Here is a 17330-nt window from a genome sequence, read left to right as displayed (position 1 = left end):
GCATTTAAAAGTTATGTTTATCTCTACTGTAGTCTGTTAACTGTGTAATAGCATTCTTTTAAAAAACCCACAATGTATATACCTTTATTAAAAAATACTTCATTCTTTAAAAAAGCTAACTATCGTCTGAGCCTTCAGTGAGTTGTAATCTTTTTGCTGGGAGAGGGTCTTATCTTCAATTTCTAAAAAAATGCAGTATCTGCAAAGTGCAGTAAAGTGAAGCTCAGTAAAACAAAGTATGCCTCCACATTAAAGGTGGGGCCTATTCTGTATCTTATGTTCAGATCACATAAACTACTATATAAGATAGTCAACAGCATTCAGTTATTGATGAAGTTTGTGCATAGAGTTTGGCATTTAATTGATGATTAATGTTTGTTGAATGAATTGTGAATCGTACATATACATGTCTTTCATGACACAAGTTTCTTAAGTAACAAAGACCTATTTTTTTCTATACAACCCTTAAATTATTAATCTACCTATTTTCCTTTTCTTAAACGGTGAGAAAGAAAAATTTTCTTATATCTTCTCAGAGGGCCAAGCTTGCCTTCTTACTTTTGAAATGTCAATAAAAGGAAGCATGTAATTTTGTTACACAGTAAAATGATCCTTTCTAATCTCTCAGATATCTTATTACAAACTACTTGATATGTGCAGTGATGTCAGGATCTCAAGTTGAGAGAAGCTGACGATAGTGATGTAAAGTATATGAAGTGATTTTAGTTTATTCACTCAGTTGAAGGTTGCTAATGACTTGAGGCAGAAGACTTGAACAGAGGCAGAAGGATTGGTATAAGTTGTTGCAGAAGCTTAGCATGCCCTTTTTAAGAAGGGGATTCCCACTGAAACAATAGGTAGGTATAAGTATTGCCACCTCGTAGGTGGATGCCACTTTTCTTTGAGAGCTTAATTTGTTTTACTGATGCTTCCAAATTAGGGAATTATATATATATATGTAATTCTTATCGTTAGTGAGAAATTGATCATAGAATGGATTGCTAAAAATCATGTGGTAAGTTATCCACAGAGCCAAGAATGGGCAGAGACTCTTGAAGTCAGGATTCCCAGGCTGTCACTGTTCATAATTTTAGGTGAAGTTCATTTATCTAATAAAATATGAGAGTTAAAGGCCAAGGTTATATGGCAGGGAAATGAATAATAACAATGGTGAGATGCTAATGCTAAGGGCTTTCTTTCTTTTTAACCTAAGTTTCTTTTTAACCTTTTTAACCCTTTTTCACATAAGTGCAGAGGCTCCTGTTTTCTTATGAAACATGCATTGTAATAGACAGTTATCACCATGTTGTCCAAGTTTTCAGCCATAATAATGAGATGATGCAGGTCTAGGTGCAGAACAGTATTTGTCCTCTCCACCTTTGTTTAGTTTGAGCTGCCGCCTTAAACAAACAGGAACCTCCACACCCCTAGGAAAGTTGAAGGTTTTGGTTATTTTGCAATGTGTGGTTTCCCTTTACTGATACATACTAGCTTATTGCTTGTACCTGTATAAAAATCTACCCTTATAATTAATTACTGAAAATGTAAAAATTGACCTTAAATTAATTGAATTAAATTCAGAATATGCCACAGATAGCTAAGATATATATTCAATATATATCAGAAGCCTTAAAATATTTGCTCATACCCTTTTCAGCCTACACATTAGATTTCATGCTAGGAATGAGGTTGTTAACCATAAGTGAACATCAGAGAGTCTTATTTTCAAATTAAGAACTCAATTCAACAAAAGACAAAAAGCTAAGTCCATCATCTACAGTGTAACAGAAATTGGCAGTACCCTTAAGTCCAACCATAGGATTAAGTAAATTGTAGTTGATCACTTAATAGAATATTTAATAACCATTAATACAGTACTTCTAAAGATGGTATTTACATGGAATTTATATATAAGTACATGGGAAAGTATTTATAATAAATGTGGAAATAATAAGAAATTACTTTTCCTTATAGCTATATATATTTGTACATAGGAAGATAATTAACAGTGATAACCAAGCATGAAACTTTTTATGAGAAAGTGGTGAGCTTATATTCTTTTTTCTTTTTTTCCCCCAAAATTTTCTTCACTGTCATTTCAATATAAGAGGTAGAAGAAAGAGAGGGAAGATGTAGTTAATTTAGATTTTGGTGCTCTTCCCACTCTCTTTAGAATAATGGGGTCCCGGACACCTCCTAAGTGTCGTGGTATCATTGCCACTGACTTTCTAGATTGACAGTTTTATTTTTTTAAATGTTTCTTCCTGTTTCATGTTTCTCAAAATGTGGTTCAAGACTTGTTTCCCAGATCCATTACAGCTGATGGTGAAAAGGTAGAATTACCGTCAGAAAGATACAGAAAAATAATTTTAAGTGTATGTTTCTAGGTTTGATGAGAAAAGTCTTTAATCAAGTATTAAAGCAGAAGCCGTGCCTACTGTGTGTAAGGACTGCTTTTTGTTTTTGTAAAGGGAGACATTTTTCAGCTAAAAGGGTCAGTGAAATTTATTATAACTTAAAGGGATTCTTGCCATGTGAAATTTGGGACTCAGTATAGTTTTACTTTTTTCCCAAGGTAAATTCTCTTCAATGTGCCTTAGACTCTGAACCCCATGGGATAGTGCAGAATACATAAGACTTTGTACTCAGTAAATGTTTATCATTAGCAGACTTGATTGACCATGTTGGGAGTATCCCATTTGTACTCTGAATTTTCTTATCAGGGAAGGAGCATCCATATTGATTCATGGAACAGAAGGAACTGATTCCACACTTCAGGTGACCTCCCTGGCCCAGATCATCTTGGAACCAAGAAGCAGGACCATCCGTGGTTTTGAGGCCCTGATAGAAAGAGAGTGGCTGCAGGTGAGAAAAGCTATTTTGTGTGCAAAGAAACAGCTAATTATCGATGTTGTGATCCTGGTTTGTGGGAGCAGTTATAGTGTTTGAAATTTTGATTAATTAAAATGTTTCAATTTTATGTTTAATTTTCTGGGGGTCAGTGAATTTACACATACAGTATCTTCCTCTCAATAGATGCTTGTAATCTTTACTGCCTGTGGATTTCTGTATGTCTCTGCTTATGTTGCTCATTTGGCACTTCATTCCCTTAAACTCTTATTAATGGTACTTTGTTACCTACAGAGGAAATACAAAGAATGTAAAACAGTCTTGTCTTCCAGAGCTTAGTCTTGTTAGAGATAAAAAGACATAAACAAGGGGGAAGGGGGTGTATGGGTTTGTAATTCCAAGGTGTGTACTTTTTAGGATTTTCTGCCTTTTGCTCTAGTTTGGCTCCATCCTGTCTTCCCCAGGCAGGTGGAATCCTTGTCCTCTGAGATGTAGCTGTCACTGCTTTCATGAAGTCTTTGGAACCTTAACCTCCACAGATAAAAGTGGTCCATTTTCTTTGTGCCTTGCTTCCTGAACTAGACCAAAATAAAGTGACTTCTTTGAGGTCAGAGAAGTCCTGCCCAATTTATCTGTTTATCCTTATATACAACACTGCCGTCACATAAGGCTGAATGACGACTAAAATAAAGGCCTCGCAAAATAGATTGAAATCCTCCAAGTCAGATTAATTCATGATATATATACAGTGTGTAACTTAGTAAACAATTGTGACTAAAAATAAATGTTTAGATACACCTTGGAAATGGAAGTATCTCAGGAGAAAATTTCTGGCTCTTCTAGTTACAATTTGGATTTATTATGTGTTAATGCTATTTCGTGTACCTGCCTGACAAGTGACGTTTTATCTCTTTTTAAGTCAGACCATCCTAAATATCTGGTGGAAATCTATTCAGCTACATTCCTTATGATACAGAGCAAACAAATGAGTAAGATGTACTTTATATATTAGCATCTTAATGGGTATCAAAATTATCTTTGTCACACAAAATGACCCAAAGATATTCAGGTCTGTGAAATACCTAGAAGGGTGTGATTTGGGATAAGGTCGGTACTCAGGTTCTGGGTGGGCCAGAGAACCCAATGATTCTTAAATTTCCTTTGGTTATTAGATGGCAGACTCTTCCATCTCTTTTTGGGAGAAGAGGGAAACTAAGGAGAGCATTATCTCTAATATAAAGGTGTTCTTAAAGATCTCTTCATGACAGTAACTTTTTTTCCATATGTAACTAAAGACTTACTCTCAGGAGTGATCTTATAAAGTCTCTCTATTAGAGCCCCTTATTTATCTCCATTTAGTGGTGAGGCTTATGTAGCTTACAATAGTCTACAATGCTTTGGATAGATAGAAGGTGAAAGCTGACCTTTGTTTTGTACCCGAAGAACTTCTTTTCTTTGATTTTGCTCCAAATTACACAGATGTAGAACGATTTATAAGTTTACCATTACTGAAGTTCAGTATTCTTCCATTTGACATTCCAAAGACAGTTGCAATTCTTATGCTTATGTCTTCACTGCACAGTCTTGTTAAGTGTTTGGAAATTGTTTTAAACCAAGAAATCATTCATCTAAGCAGCAGTCATCAAAATTATATGATGCTCCATTTAAAAAGAGTTTCAGCCCTAGCCAATTTGGCTCAGTGGATAGATCATCAGCCCACGGACTGAAGGGTCCTGGGTTCGATTCTGGCCAAGGGCACATACCTCTGTTGCAGGCTCAGTCCCCGGCCCGGTCAGGGTGCATGTAGAAGGCAACCAATTGATGTGTCTCTCTCACATCAATGTTTCTCTTTCTCCCTTCCACTCTCTCTGAAAAGCAATGGAAAAATATCCTCAGGGGAGAATTTAAAAAAAAAATTGATCAAAAAAAAGTTTCATTGCACCTATGTGAAATACTGTTAATAGAATGTGGGATCTCAATAGGATCTGTCACGGTTCCCTCTTTTCTTGTAGGCTGGCCACCCGTTCCAACAGCGCTGTGCACAGTCAGCCTATTGTAATAGTAAGCAGAAGTGGGAGTCGCCTGTGTTTCTTCTCTTCTTGGATTGTGTGTGGCAGATACTTCGTCAGTTCCCTTGTTCTTTTGAATTTAATGAGAATTTCCTCATCATGCTCTTTGAGCACGCTTATGCCTCACAATTTGGAACATTTCTGGGCAACAATGAAAGTGAAAGGTGGGTATACTGCTCACATGGGGGCCATTTCATTTTAACTTGTTTTGGCTGCTTCCTAAAAGAGCAGGATTTGGTTCTGCATGAATGTTATTTATAAGGTGGTAAATTTTATTAATTATAATTATATATTATAATTATATATATAATTATAATTATATAAATTATATGAAGTGTATTTTTATTATGAGCCTGTCACATGCTAGGTGAGAGCATATCCTATGACTTGGTTCTGTTAGATTAAAGTTAGTCCACATAATGATTAAAAACCTTTGAGTAAATCGGGCAACCATTTTAAATTATAATTTCATTACATAGGATTATAGTATCTTTTGTCTGCAAGAAGCCTTAACATATAATCTAACTGCACCCTCCATCCAGTTTTATAGATTTAGGAAAATAATATGCAGATAAATTGAATTACTTGTCCAGGGGCACACAGCCAGCTGGTCAGCAAAAGTAGGGTTATAGTACAGTTCTTCCTACTCCTGTTCCAGCCTTTCTCTGTTAAAGCATTGTATGTAACTGTAACTCAGCATTTAGATAATGCGTTTGACTATGGATTCTTTTTGGTTTTGTACCTATTAGTATCCCTCAGACCTACATTCAATAAAAGGATGACAAGTAGACCTTATCTCATATTCTGTTTCCCATTTGGTAGAGATTACCAGTAGTGCAGATTGAGGAGGATTCTGGAACTGTGTGGGGCCGGCTCAGCCTAACAAAGTTCAGTGATTAGTTAGCCATGGGCTTGAGGGCAGGGGCTGGAGGGAGCAGTGGGTGAATGGTTTCCTATCCTCACCATGCCTGGTTCCTGGTGACGTGGTATGGGTCTTGCTATCCTAGCAATGAAATGCTAATAGCACATGGGTTCTGTGATTATGTGGATTCTTTTTATTACTAACATATTTGCATTCACATAATTAACTTCCATGAAACGTGTAAGTAATGAAGTAGTTTCAGAGACAAAGCCAATTTTATAGTAAAACTTCAGCTTGAACAGAATCCTATGAAAATTGAATGTATTTATCTTTTTGGTTAATGTAAGGTTCACCACAAATTATCTTTCAACTCTTGTTAAAATTTATTTTTTCTAAAATGTTCCAGTTTACTTTCCATCCCTAAAAGTTTATTCCATGATAAAGAGCGTTAAAGAATTTCGGGATTATCATGAAAACTGTTCATTGTATATGAATGTAGATTAAATCTGATTTATATCAAGATACATATTTATTTTTAATCTATTTAGTGATTTTAAGTTAAAATACAGTCCCAGATACAATAAAAGACGTGTATGACATGACCAAATTCTAGTTTTTCCCTTCTTGCTGGTTTTGGAAGCCTGTAAAACAGTTCTTTGTTGTTATTGAGAGTTATAATGCTGAATTTTCTGACAGATATTTTTATTTTACAACATTTTATTCCTCTACTAAAAGTCTTGTATTCTGCCTTCTGAAATACAGAGAGAAGAAACTGTCCTAATAAGGAAGAGCAATTGATAATGGGTGTTATAAATTAACTGCTCTAATGGCATTTTTTTTCTTGGTCAGATGTAAGTTGAAGCTACAGCAGAAAACGATGTCTCTGTGGTCTTGGGTCAATCGGCCCAGTGAACTGAGCAGATTCACCAATCCTCTCTTTGAAGCCAACAATCTTGTCATCTGGCCTTCGGTTGCTCCACAGAGTCTTCAGCTCTGGGAAGGTAAGCCGTGCGTCCTTTACAAACATTTTATCATTAGTCAAGGATGCTCTTTCAGCTGCCTGTGAGTCCATGCTGTTTTTGATATTTGAAGATGGGAAGGTAGACCTGACTCTCAGACCTGTGTGTAACTGTTTTTTCTCTCAATATTTTTTGAGGAACCTTCACACTGTATTTCATATAGTTGCACCTTTTTACAATCCCACCAACAGTGCACAAGGTTCCGATTTCTTCACATCCTTGCCAAGAGTTATTTTCTTGTTGAGTTCCCTCCCCCGGCCTTTGGTAGTAGCTATCCTTACACGTTACTTTTTGTGTAAGAAAGTTGGTAGGTAGTTGGGACAGGACTAGATTGTAAGCTCCTAGGAGATGGTTTCTGTTTCCTTTATTAAGCAGTCATTAGGATAGTTCTTTTGTTAAGTGCTACTGAAGGGTTAATGAGCTAGCCATTCTAATTATGGTCTACAGATGTACACAGATGCCACCCATCAATGCAGTAATGCAGGGATCTGCATATCATGTGGAACAGTAACCCATGCTTAATTTTCAAATCTATTCTGAAGAAAGTGTTTCACCTACATTAATTTTTCAGACTCCTGAAGCTCATCTCCTTAAATAACAAAGCCTGCTTTTTTTTTAAAATAGCCAAAATTTATCTAAAATACATTAGCCATTAAAGAAAGACTATAAAGTACCATTTAATTTCTTTTTCATCATTTTGAAGGTAGTAAGTACATCTTTATTCATCTTTGTAGTAAACAGCATCCTGCTTACACACATTGATGGTAGCTGTTTGGTAAATTGAACTGAATTTTATAAATGTCAGTTATCTTACTGTGTTCTGATATGTTATGCCCTCAAGGACAATTCATGTGTGGAAAGCTGTTTGCCCTTTATGTGTAAAAGGATCTCAGATTGCTTTGCTCTCTCAGCTTGTTGCTCTTGGCACATCTGTCAATAGCTGCTGCTTTCACCCTCAGTCTATGCCTCTCATCTTATCTTTTGAGGTGTCACCTGGTCAGAATTGTGGGAAAATGGCCTCAGATAGTCTCAGGGTTCTCTGATTCTGAGCACTAGTACTTTGGGAATTTGGAGCTGCTCAGAACTTCTCTTTGCTTGCTTTACTCTCGATTGTTGTAGACTAGGGATGGGGAACATCTGGCCCTGCCAAGGCAACCACAGGTGGAACTCGAAATTCAATAATTCTAGAGATAATAAAACAGATGTGAATTGTAAAAAAAGATACATGGAATTATATATTATCCACACCTTTAATGTTAATCCATTGTATATATCTTTCCCCTTTCTGTTTTCCTTTCCTGGATTCGATAGGTATTTTCCTACGTTGGAACAGATCCTCCAAGTATTTGGATGAAGCATATGAAGAAATGGTTAACATCATTGAATATAATAAGAACTTACAAGCAAAAGTAAATCTCCTTAGAAGGCAGTTGGCGGAACTGGAGACTGAGGATGGGATGCAGGAGAGTCCCTGAAAGATGTCCCCACACCTGTGTATGAACCTTCCCGCACCCGTATCCCACCTCTCTCTCCTTTTGCCCTTCAGCTCACTTTTACACAGTAGCCTTGAACTTCAGGCTTTAAATGTGAGAACCCTCTGATCTAATGGATTTCTCAGTACTTTATGAATGAAACTCACTATAATTATTTATGTTTCACATGGCCTCTTAGGCCTCTTTACTTTGGGAGCAGGAAGGAGGTGCTAGTCATTTTATTTTATATGAACCAGGTGACCTCTGTAATGCCATTTGTGTTATATGCCATTTCATTATAATTTTTTCTGTGTCCACTTTCAAACAATGCTTCAGACCAGTCAAGGATATGATTAATCTCTTTAGGGGATGTTAGTTTAAAAAAAAAGATCAGATGTTTAAACACTTTGAATATAGAAATATTTTTCAAAACTGAAATGGTGGATAAACCAAGAATTTTATGTTTAATATGCCATTTCCAATACCTTTGCCATTCTCTTTAAAATAGTTTTGGACTAACAAAAGCTAAATTCCGTCTCACTCTGGTTTGTCAAGAAAGGAAATTCTGAATATTTATTCAAGGTAAATTATTTTTATAAGGGCAACAGGTATAGCCCTCTGATATTTACCTTAAGAAGTAAACTTAACAGTAGACAGTAAAAGTATGTGCAATATAGAAAGTAGGAATTTGTTACTGATATGGTATTGTTACTGTTGAATTGGTTTTTCAGGTTTTTTACCATACATATTAAATATGTATCAGATGCTAGATGTAACATTAAACCATCATTTATAATAGATATTAATTTGTTATGATTAAGCTACAAATATGGTTTCCTTAAACCAGAGATGCACTGCCCTTGTCTGACATTCTTATTGCACTGGTTTATGTATGTATGTGTATGTTTTATTGTGTTTTGTTTTATTTTTAAGTATTCTAGGAGTTTACTAATACTGAGGTTACAATGTTCATGGTGGTTTGAGCCTTTTGAAAATTTACCTGGACTCTGCTGATTTTTCCATTATATGTTAGGCAAATATAATTTCAGTGGAGGTAAAAGTTTATGAACATGATACAGCTATGATTTAAACTTCAGATTTGAAATGTTTCAATGTTATAGAAACAGTGATGACTATTTATGCAATGCTAGTTCATGCCTACAACTCTAAAAGTTTGCAGTTCAGTGCTTTTCATGTACATTTCTGTTTTGTGGAATTGCTTATTTTAACAAATGCTATCAATTCCAATTATCCTTTAAAAGGATAGTTGAAAAGTAATCATTAATACCATTTCTACCCCATCTGTATATAACCATTGCAGTATAAAACATACCAAAACTGAACCCTGCTCTATAGCTATGTATTGAGCTAAAAGTATAATTTTTAAAAATCGACTCTCAAAATCTCTGGCCACATTCAGAAACTTTAGAAAGTGGCAAGTTCTTTCTATCTCCAGTTATCTTTTTTCTGTCTCCTCAGACTTGTAGCAAAAGGCTGGACAACAGTTCATAGAACTCTCTCTGGTAAATGTGCCTGCCTTCTCCTATAAGCTCAGTTTTATTCTCGACTTATTTTCTTGGCTATAGTTATGAATCTCGGGGCATGAAAGCCCTCACCAGAAGGCTAAGGCAAGGCTTGAAGGAGATGTACTATCCTGCAATGGATATCTCTGTGTTGTGTGAAACCTTTATATTTTTAAAAAGAGGAAACACACTAGCTTTTTCATGGCCCCTCAGAATTGCTTGCTGCTTTGTCCAGGCAGCTGACCTTTCTGTTTTCTTAATTTTGTCTCAAGACTAGATATGAATAAGGAACCCTTTTCTTCTCTGTTAATGGACCCATAAGGAAAACCTCTAGAGATTTATTTATTTTTTAGTAATTCTTTAAAAGTGACGCCCCCACTAGTGATATTGATTGGCCATAGAACTTCTGTGGGTTTAAACTTTGGAGGGAATTTTTATCAGGTTTGGTCATGGAGAAATTGTATGCCATCAATTTATACCTGTCTTCCTGATGCACATTTTATGTGTGAGCCAGAGAACAGTAGCATAGTGTTTCAGTTTCTTTTTATTTCTTTTATTGAGAAAGAAATCTTAGGCTGTTTGGACAAGTTTGCATTGTAGTATTAATTTGTAATTACAGATTGTCCAGACCACACTTCTGACTACAGCCTGTAAAAACAAACTTTGGTGTCAATGCACTTTCAGAGGGGTCATCTAATCATGTCGATATTTAGGTTTCCCAAACTCGAGAACTCTGTCAAAAGCAAGTGCATTGTCAATATAGCGAGAGGGTTTTTAGTAATACTATAAGTTACCCATCTGTTGGATGAGAAGAATACATACAGTGGATATACTCCTGAGAAGATACTTGTTAAACATTAAGTTTGGACAATTGTCTTTGATAAATGTGGCTTTAAAATCTTTAAGAGAATGGTGACAGAATTAGTGAGCAAGCAAATTGCCTCATAGGAGTCAGTAACAACAATCAAGGGAGATAATTCAAGTTCTTGTATACTAGGCATCTTCCATATTCATTTATAGTGAAGGCTGCTGGTTTACATTTTGGGGATGCAAAACGTATGTCCCACAAAGAATATCTTAAAAATACAAAGGATTGCTATAATCCTCTTATCAGCAATACAAAGATTTTTAGATTCAAATTAATGATTTTTTTAAAAATCAGAAGAACCTGGTTGATAATATAAAAATGCCGAAACTTTCAGTGGTGAGATTTTCGGTAATTGTCTGGTCAAAATTTTTTATTTTGATTTTATTTAATGGGAAGAAAAGCAGAAATTGTAAAATCTAACAGGTTTAAACCTACAAATAGTTTTTATTTCTAAGAAAAATTAGGCCTTTGAAGCAAGGTTTTGAAGTGATTTTTAGAAAAGCTTGAGGAGACTGTAGACAGTCATCTCAGATCCCATTGGGGAATTTTAAAACTTTCCTTTGAACCCTGAAGGCTGATTGACAGAAGTGATATGTCATCACTTTTTATTTTAAAGGATGAAATTTAGTGAGATTTCAGTCTTTGATTCAGTTAGTGTTTATATTAAATAAAAAATCAATATCATGGAAAAGATTTGAACAGTAGTTGTCTCTTGACATGAAAAATAGGACATTTTGCTGCGTTTTAAAAACCTGCTTAAAGATATCACTCATGTAGTTAATCTGGTGTCTGGATTAGCTGTTTCAATTGTCAGTATTAACTGGGTTATCAGGTTCACTTGTTATAACCTGAAACAAAAGTTTCGGTATTTACCCATATCCAGATTTAATGAATGAAAAGTGTATGAGGTGTTATGAGCACTCTTGATCAGAAACTTATTTCTTGGACCAAAAACAAGCAATTTTTAGAACAGTTGATCCTCTGTTCTGGCAGCTATGAAATTTACCAGAGAATGAAGTCATTCAGTATAGCTGATATAGGTTCATGTTATACCTCAAGACAATATAGATGAGCTATTTCTTATTCTTTAACATGTTCTATCTTTCCTCCCTCCCAGAGCTGATATCCTAAGTTATTACCAGGTAGTGTTTTTATGTAAATCACCATCTTAACAAAGAACATTAAAAGACTGATTTCACCATTATTATTTATTCTCAGATGATAAGAAATGCTAATTGTCTTACAATATCAGTTTTCTAATTTTTATTTTACTGAATAAAGCTGCTTTTACCTTTATTCAGTCTTTATAACCTAGTGTCCACAGCATCTTCTTCCTTTAAGCCAACAGCCCAGAAGAGAACCTCTGAAACTCGTATGACTAGGTTTTAGAAAATCTTGGACTTGTTATCTAAATTCCCTCTAAGAAACCCAATGTCCTATTTTTAAACGACAGTGTGGAACTCTAGTTTGTGCTTAATTTAGTGAAAGATAGTGGGGCTCACTGTAGACACTACTTTGTCCTGAAAACATAATTCCTGATGAGAGCTTACTGACTTGTAGAGCTATTCTGGTTAACCACCCTGTGAGTATACAGATTAACTGTATTTGTGATTTGTAATAAAAACAAGTTGTGCAACACTGCCTGTGTCTGTCTGTCTGCCCAAGACATTTGTTTCGCTTTTAAAATGCACATATCTTTGGAGAGGTGGATTATTCTACAAAATATACCCTGAGTTCTGTTATTTAGAATCCTTATAACTCTATCACCATCTATACTAAAGATGTACTTGCACAACTTAGTTATTTTAAAAAAGTATATGTATTTCTTCAATAGCGGGTATTTGAATTGTACTCTTGATATATTTGAATGTGACTCTTGGAATTAAGTGCACTATTCATGTCTCACAATAAAATTGCACTATATGGCAAATGTGTCTATAATGTATGCTTTGATAAAAACCTCAGAGTGCTGTTATGTACAGGTTTCTATATTGTGAACCTATCTATATATAGTCTTCGGGGAAAATACTGAACTCTCATAAGTCTGTGTAACATTTTAATATTATGTATAATGTTCCTTCCCTAAGTGATAAATTCACTTACATCCTAAAACTGGAATCATTCATCTTGAGTTGGCTGCTTTGTTAATCTTGGTTTACTGAACCCAGAAACACTCTTGTTGAACATGGTACTGTCATCTTAGTGTGTCAGACTTGTGTGTAGTGTTCTCCCTCTGCCTCTGCTTTAGTATATTATTCAATCTTAAAAAAGAAGGAATTCCTGCTACAACATGGATGAACTTTGAAGAAATTGTGCTAAGTGAACTAAGCCAGTCACAAAAGACAAACACTATAGGATTTCATTTATACAAACTATCAAAAGCAGTCAAATTTGTAGGAACAAAAAGTAAAATGGTGGTTGCCAGAGGCTTAGGGTAAAGAAAAATAGGGAGTTGTAAAATGGGTATAGAGTTTCAATTTTACAAGATGAAAAATTTCAGTATTGTTAAACATATTCATAACAATGTGAACATAACAATACTCAACTGTACACTTAAAAATAAGATGGTAAATTTTATTATATTTTCATCACTTAAAAATTTAAAATAAAACAATGTGAGATTAATACACTTCCTTTTAAATTTTTAAACTGTAAAGTTCAGGAAAAAGTAAGCCATTTAAAAAGCATATAGGGTAACAATAGCAAATTAATGTAGTAGGCAGATTCAGTCTCTTATCCCCACACAGAAACTGGAAAACCAAACTTCAGAAGCAAGTTTGTCAGAATTCTGGAAAATAGTCAAAGGTTTACAGCAATGAAGCAAATGCTAAATAAATTAAAAGAAAACTTTTTGTGGGGTTTTTACCTGCTTCTGTCCTATGCCCTCCCTCCAGCAGAGTGCCAGTCTTGAAACAGTGTCAGCCTGTTACCATTGTGGGATCCTGGGGTCTGGTTCTGAGGGGAGTGAAATAAACAGTAAAAAATTATTACTTATGTCTGTTGTAAACTGCCTAGGAGCTACCTAAAGGACTGACGGAAGGTGTTCATCTCTGTTTTGCCTAACTCAGAGCTCAGGCTGGAAAGACAGTGTTTTGATCAAAAATTCTGTGTGGAGAACTAACAAATTATAAATACCTGGGACAAAAATAGTATAGTCAAGATAGCTAAAGCCTGGGAGGAAAAGCTGAGGGAGATTCTTGGGGAAATTAGGACATTAAAAAAAAAAATTGTGTGTATTAAGTAATTTAGAAGGCCACATACATGCGTAGGTTAAGATGCTTGTGTAGAAAAGTTGAGAAAACCCAAATTTTCACTTACGAATGATCCCTAGATTCAGTGCAAGGAGGTGCTGAAGGAAGGCCCCAACACAGAACTGACCTTCAAAGGTTGGAAGAGAAAAAGTGTTTGCTTTTTTTTAGTTATTTTTGTAAGCTCCTGGCATTCAAAAAAAAAAAATCTCTGCCAAAACATTAGGAGAACATAAGCTGAAAGAATAAAGATCTCAGTGACTACACATGACAAAGAATACAATCTTTGCAGAAAGTAGTTTGGGAAAGTAACTAAACAAATGGGACTCTTGCGAGTCTTCAGTAGATCTGAGTGAGGGCTGCTTTGTTCAGGGACCAGGCCCCCAGGGGAGATGGGTGGTTCTCAGCCTTAACAGCACATTGGGATCCCTTGAGGAGCATTAAAATATTCCTCTGCCTGGGCTCCCCCATGTCCCCGTCCCCCCGCAACTACATTCTCATTTATTAGGTCTTAAGTGCAGCCTGGGTGTTGGGAGGTTCAAACACTCTGAGAAACAAGTTTGGGAGCCTAGCTCGGGCTTCCCAAACTTCACGCGTGTCAGCGTCGCCTGCGGGGCTTGTGCAAACCCCGCGCTGGGCCTCGCCCCGGAGCCTCCGACTCACGGGCCTGGGTCGGGGCCTCAAATCTGCGTTTCTAACCGGCTCCCAGGCGCTGCGCACTCGGCTGCTCCGTGGCTTTGGAGGGCGATTTGACAGCGACCTTCCCGACGTGGGGAACTAAGAAGTCACTCGCTCAGGTTCTCTCCGTGCCCGGCCCTCTGACTCCCGTCCCGGGCTGTTTCCTCTGTCATTTTTCCAGCTTTCTCTTCTGAGTCCGCAATCTTTCCAGGTCCACCGCGGAGCCACCAAGTGCCAGCCCGCGCGGGGGCTCCGCGGGCTGCGGAGGGCGGGTTTCCGTCGAGGGGAAGGCGCTCTCAAAGCTGCCCCCACCCTCACGGGGCCCACGGGCAGGCTGGCAGCGCCGCTGCGGGGCCGCTGCGCGCGGGACTCGACCGCACCGCTCACGGTCCCTAAATTCTCCAGGAGGTGGGTCCCAGGCAGAGGCCGGCGTGGGGCGCGCGCGGCCGGGAACCAGCGGGGACCCGCAGCGGGAGGGTAGCCGTCTCCACCGGCGCGTCCCACCTCCCCAAGCCCCAGGCGACCCCGCGCGGAAATCGGGTGTCTGTGGCTGAAGAAGGGGATTGGTGCGCTGGGGGCGGGTTGGAGCGCGGAGGAGATAAAGGTGCGGCGCGCGGGGCTCGGGCTGGGGCTCTGCTCGCGGTGCTCCGCTGGGTGCCACGTGCGGCCGCAGCTCCGACGCCGCCCCGCAGCATCTCTGGGCGACTTCATATGAAGGTCAGTGCGGAGGTGGCCGGAGGTCCCCCCGGTGGCTGCCCTGGGGAGCTGAGCCCCTTTGGGGAGCGGAGACCGACGTCGCTGGGGACGGACCCGTAGCCCCGGCAGGTCGGATCGTGTGACCCGAGCTCGGCGCAGCAGACTTTGCGCAGGTCCCCAGCCGTCCCCGCGGAGCTGGGCGGGTCAGCGCCCGGCCTCGGGGAGCGCCGGGGCTCTGCTGGGGTCCGCAGGGTGCGACACTCAGCCCCTTCCACTTTTAGACAGGCACCCCCTCTCCCCCTCCCCCGCCCCCTCTCCGGGGGACAGGGACTGGCGCGGCTATTCTCCTAAAACCGGTTGATCCAGTCATCTTCCCGGAGAGGGGCATCCGGCCGCCCTCCCCCGGGCGGCTGCCGGGCTGAGGCTCGGGTCCCCGCGCCTTCCTGGGTTCGCTGCGCCCCGCGGGTGTGCGTGGGCGGAGGGGACCCCGCTCCGCGGAGCCGGGCCGCCTTCTGAAACTTCGTAGCTCGCTCTCAGAGCTCCCGGATCTTTTCGAACCATCCCCACCCACCTAAATCCAGACTTTTAAGGACAGCGGAGTTCAATTCCTTCAACAATCTAATTTGGTGGTGCTATCGCTGTCGCCTTTCCAAGGATGGAGAGACTTGGGGTTTGGCGTGGGAGAGCAGGCTCGCAGGGGCCGGGGGGCGCGGGGCCCGCGCGTGAACCCCGGGGCGGGGGCGGGGGCGGGGGCGGGTCCGGGGCTCTGCGTGCGGGGAGCGGGAGGAGGGCGGCGGGGAGACGCCCCTGGAGACCCGTGAGCGGGTCCCCTCTGCCTTGTCTCAGGTACCTGATCGCATCTCTTCGCTAGAGAGAGAAGAGCGTGGGTGGTGGAAGGAGGGTTTGAGACTCAGCTACACTGGTCCCCCCTCCCCTTGGTAATCAGCATCTTCCTGATCTGGGGCAGGTCGCTTCGTCCTGTGAAATGGAGAAAAGACCCCAGCGTCAGGGTTACTGTGACGGTTAAGTGAGAGTTTAGGAAAGGAGGCGCTCAGGAGTTAGGAAGTGCCTGGCTTTGCCTTGGGATATGACTGTTCGGAAGACACGGGTATTATTGTTATTTAACCAGCCGGAGGAGTTAAGGCTGAGACTGCCTTGCAAATGTGTTTTATAAGCACGATTGGTCCTTCAAACAGAATAAGAGGTGGGAGAACCCAGGGGAAAGAAGGCGAGCCTGGCCGGGGGTGTCCTTTAGGCCTGGGAGAGGGCGCTGGGGCCGGGAAGTGGTCCAGGAGGCAGGCGCTGCCTTTTGTGAAAGCCCTTTCGTTGAGTGCCCAGCAGGAAGCCTGACCGAGGGGCAGGGAATGGAGTCTGGAAAAGCTGACCATTGCTGGGGACACCTGAGACTGGCGGAGAAGATAAAGGCGGCCCTGGCCAGTGTGGCTCGGTTGGTTGGAGCATCGGCCAGTCCACCAAAAGGTTTCAGGCTCAATTCCAGATCAGAGCACATACCTAGGTTGCGGGTTCGATCCCCACTTGGGGCGCATGGGGGAGGCAACTGATTGGTGTTTCTCATGTCAATGTTTCTCCCTCTCCCTAAAATCAATAAACATATCCTCAGGTGCAGATTTAAAAAACATTATCCGTGAACGTGAAGACTGAGTTAGTATTTTAACAGCAGAAGGGTATTTTTGCCTTACAGTTGGAAGGATCTGTGCCCTAGCCTAGTTCAGTGGTTGGCGTGTTCACCCGCGGACTAAAGGGTCTCGGGTTCCTTTCCAGTCAAGGGCACACACGGGTGCAGGCTCAGCCCCTGGCCGGGATTCGTGCAGGAAGCAGCCAATCGATGTGTCTCTCTCACATCACGTTTCTCTCTCTCCCTCTCCCTCCCTCTCTCTCTCTCTCTCTCTCTCTCTCTCTCTCTCTCTCCCCCTCCCTTCCACTCTCTCTAAAAAAAATCAATGGAAGAAGTATCCTCGGGGGAGGATTAACAACGACACAAAGGAAGAGTTTGTAGTCATGGCTGGATTGGCCACTTCGTTTTT

General features: G+C 40.0%; 1 protein-coding gene across 1 annotated transcript in view; it reads left to right on the top strand.

Moving 5' to 3' along the window:
- MTMR9 (myotubularin related protein 9) overlaps positions 1-12297 on the top strand; it is a 31025-nt gene extending 18728 nt beyond the window's left edge. Inside the window, exons 7-10 of the mRNA XM_081135923.1 lie at positions 2724-2865; positions 4863-5083; positions 6631-6782; positions 8112-12297. Coding sequence (XP_080992049.1) covers positions 2724-2865; positions 4863-5083; positions 6631-6782; positions 8112-8275 — 679 coding nt within the window. The 3' untranslated portion in view covers positions 8276-12297. The remainder of the gene's footprint in view (positions 1-2723; positions 2866-4862; positions 5084-6630; positions 6783-8111) is intronic.
- Positions 12298-17330: the final 5033 nt, after the last annotated feature.

The sequence above is a fragment of the Miniopterus schreibersii genome, assembly GCF_964146895.1.
Source record: "Miniopterus schreibersii genome assembly, chromosome: 4".
NCBI classification, from domain to species: Eukaryota; Metazoa; Chordata; class Mammalia; order Chiroptera; family Miniopteridae; genus Miniopterus; species Miniopterus schreibersii.
Note: the sequence above shows the minus strand (reverse complement) of the source record. Positions and strands in the feature narration are given on the sequence as shown.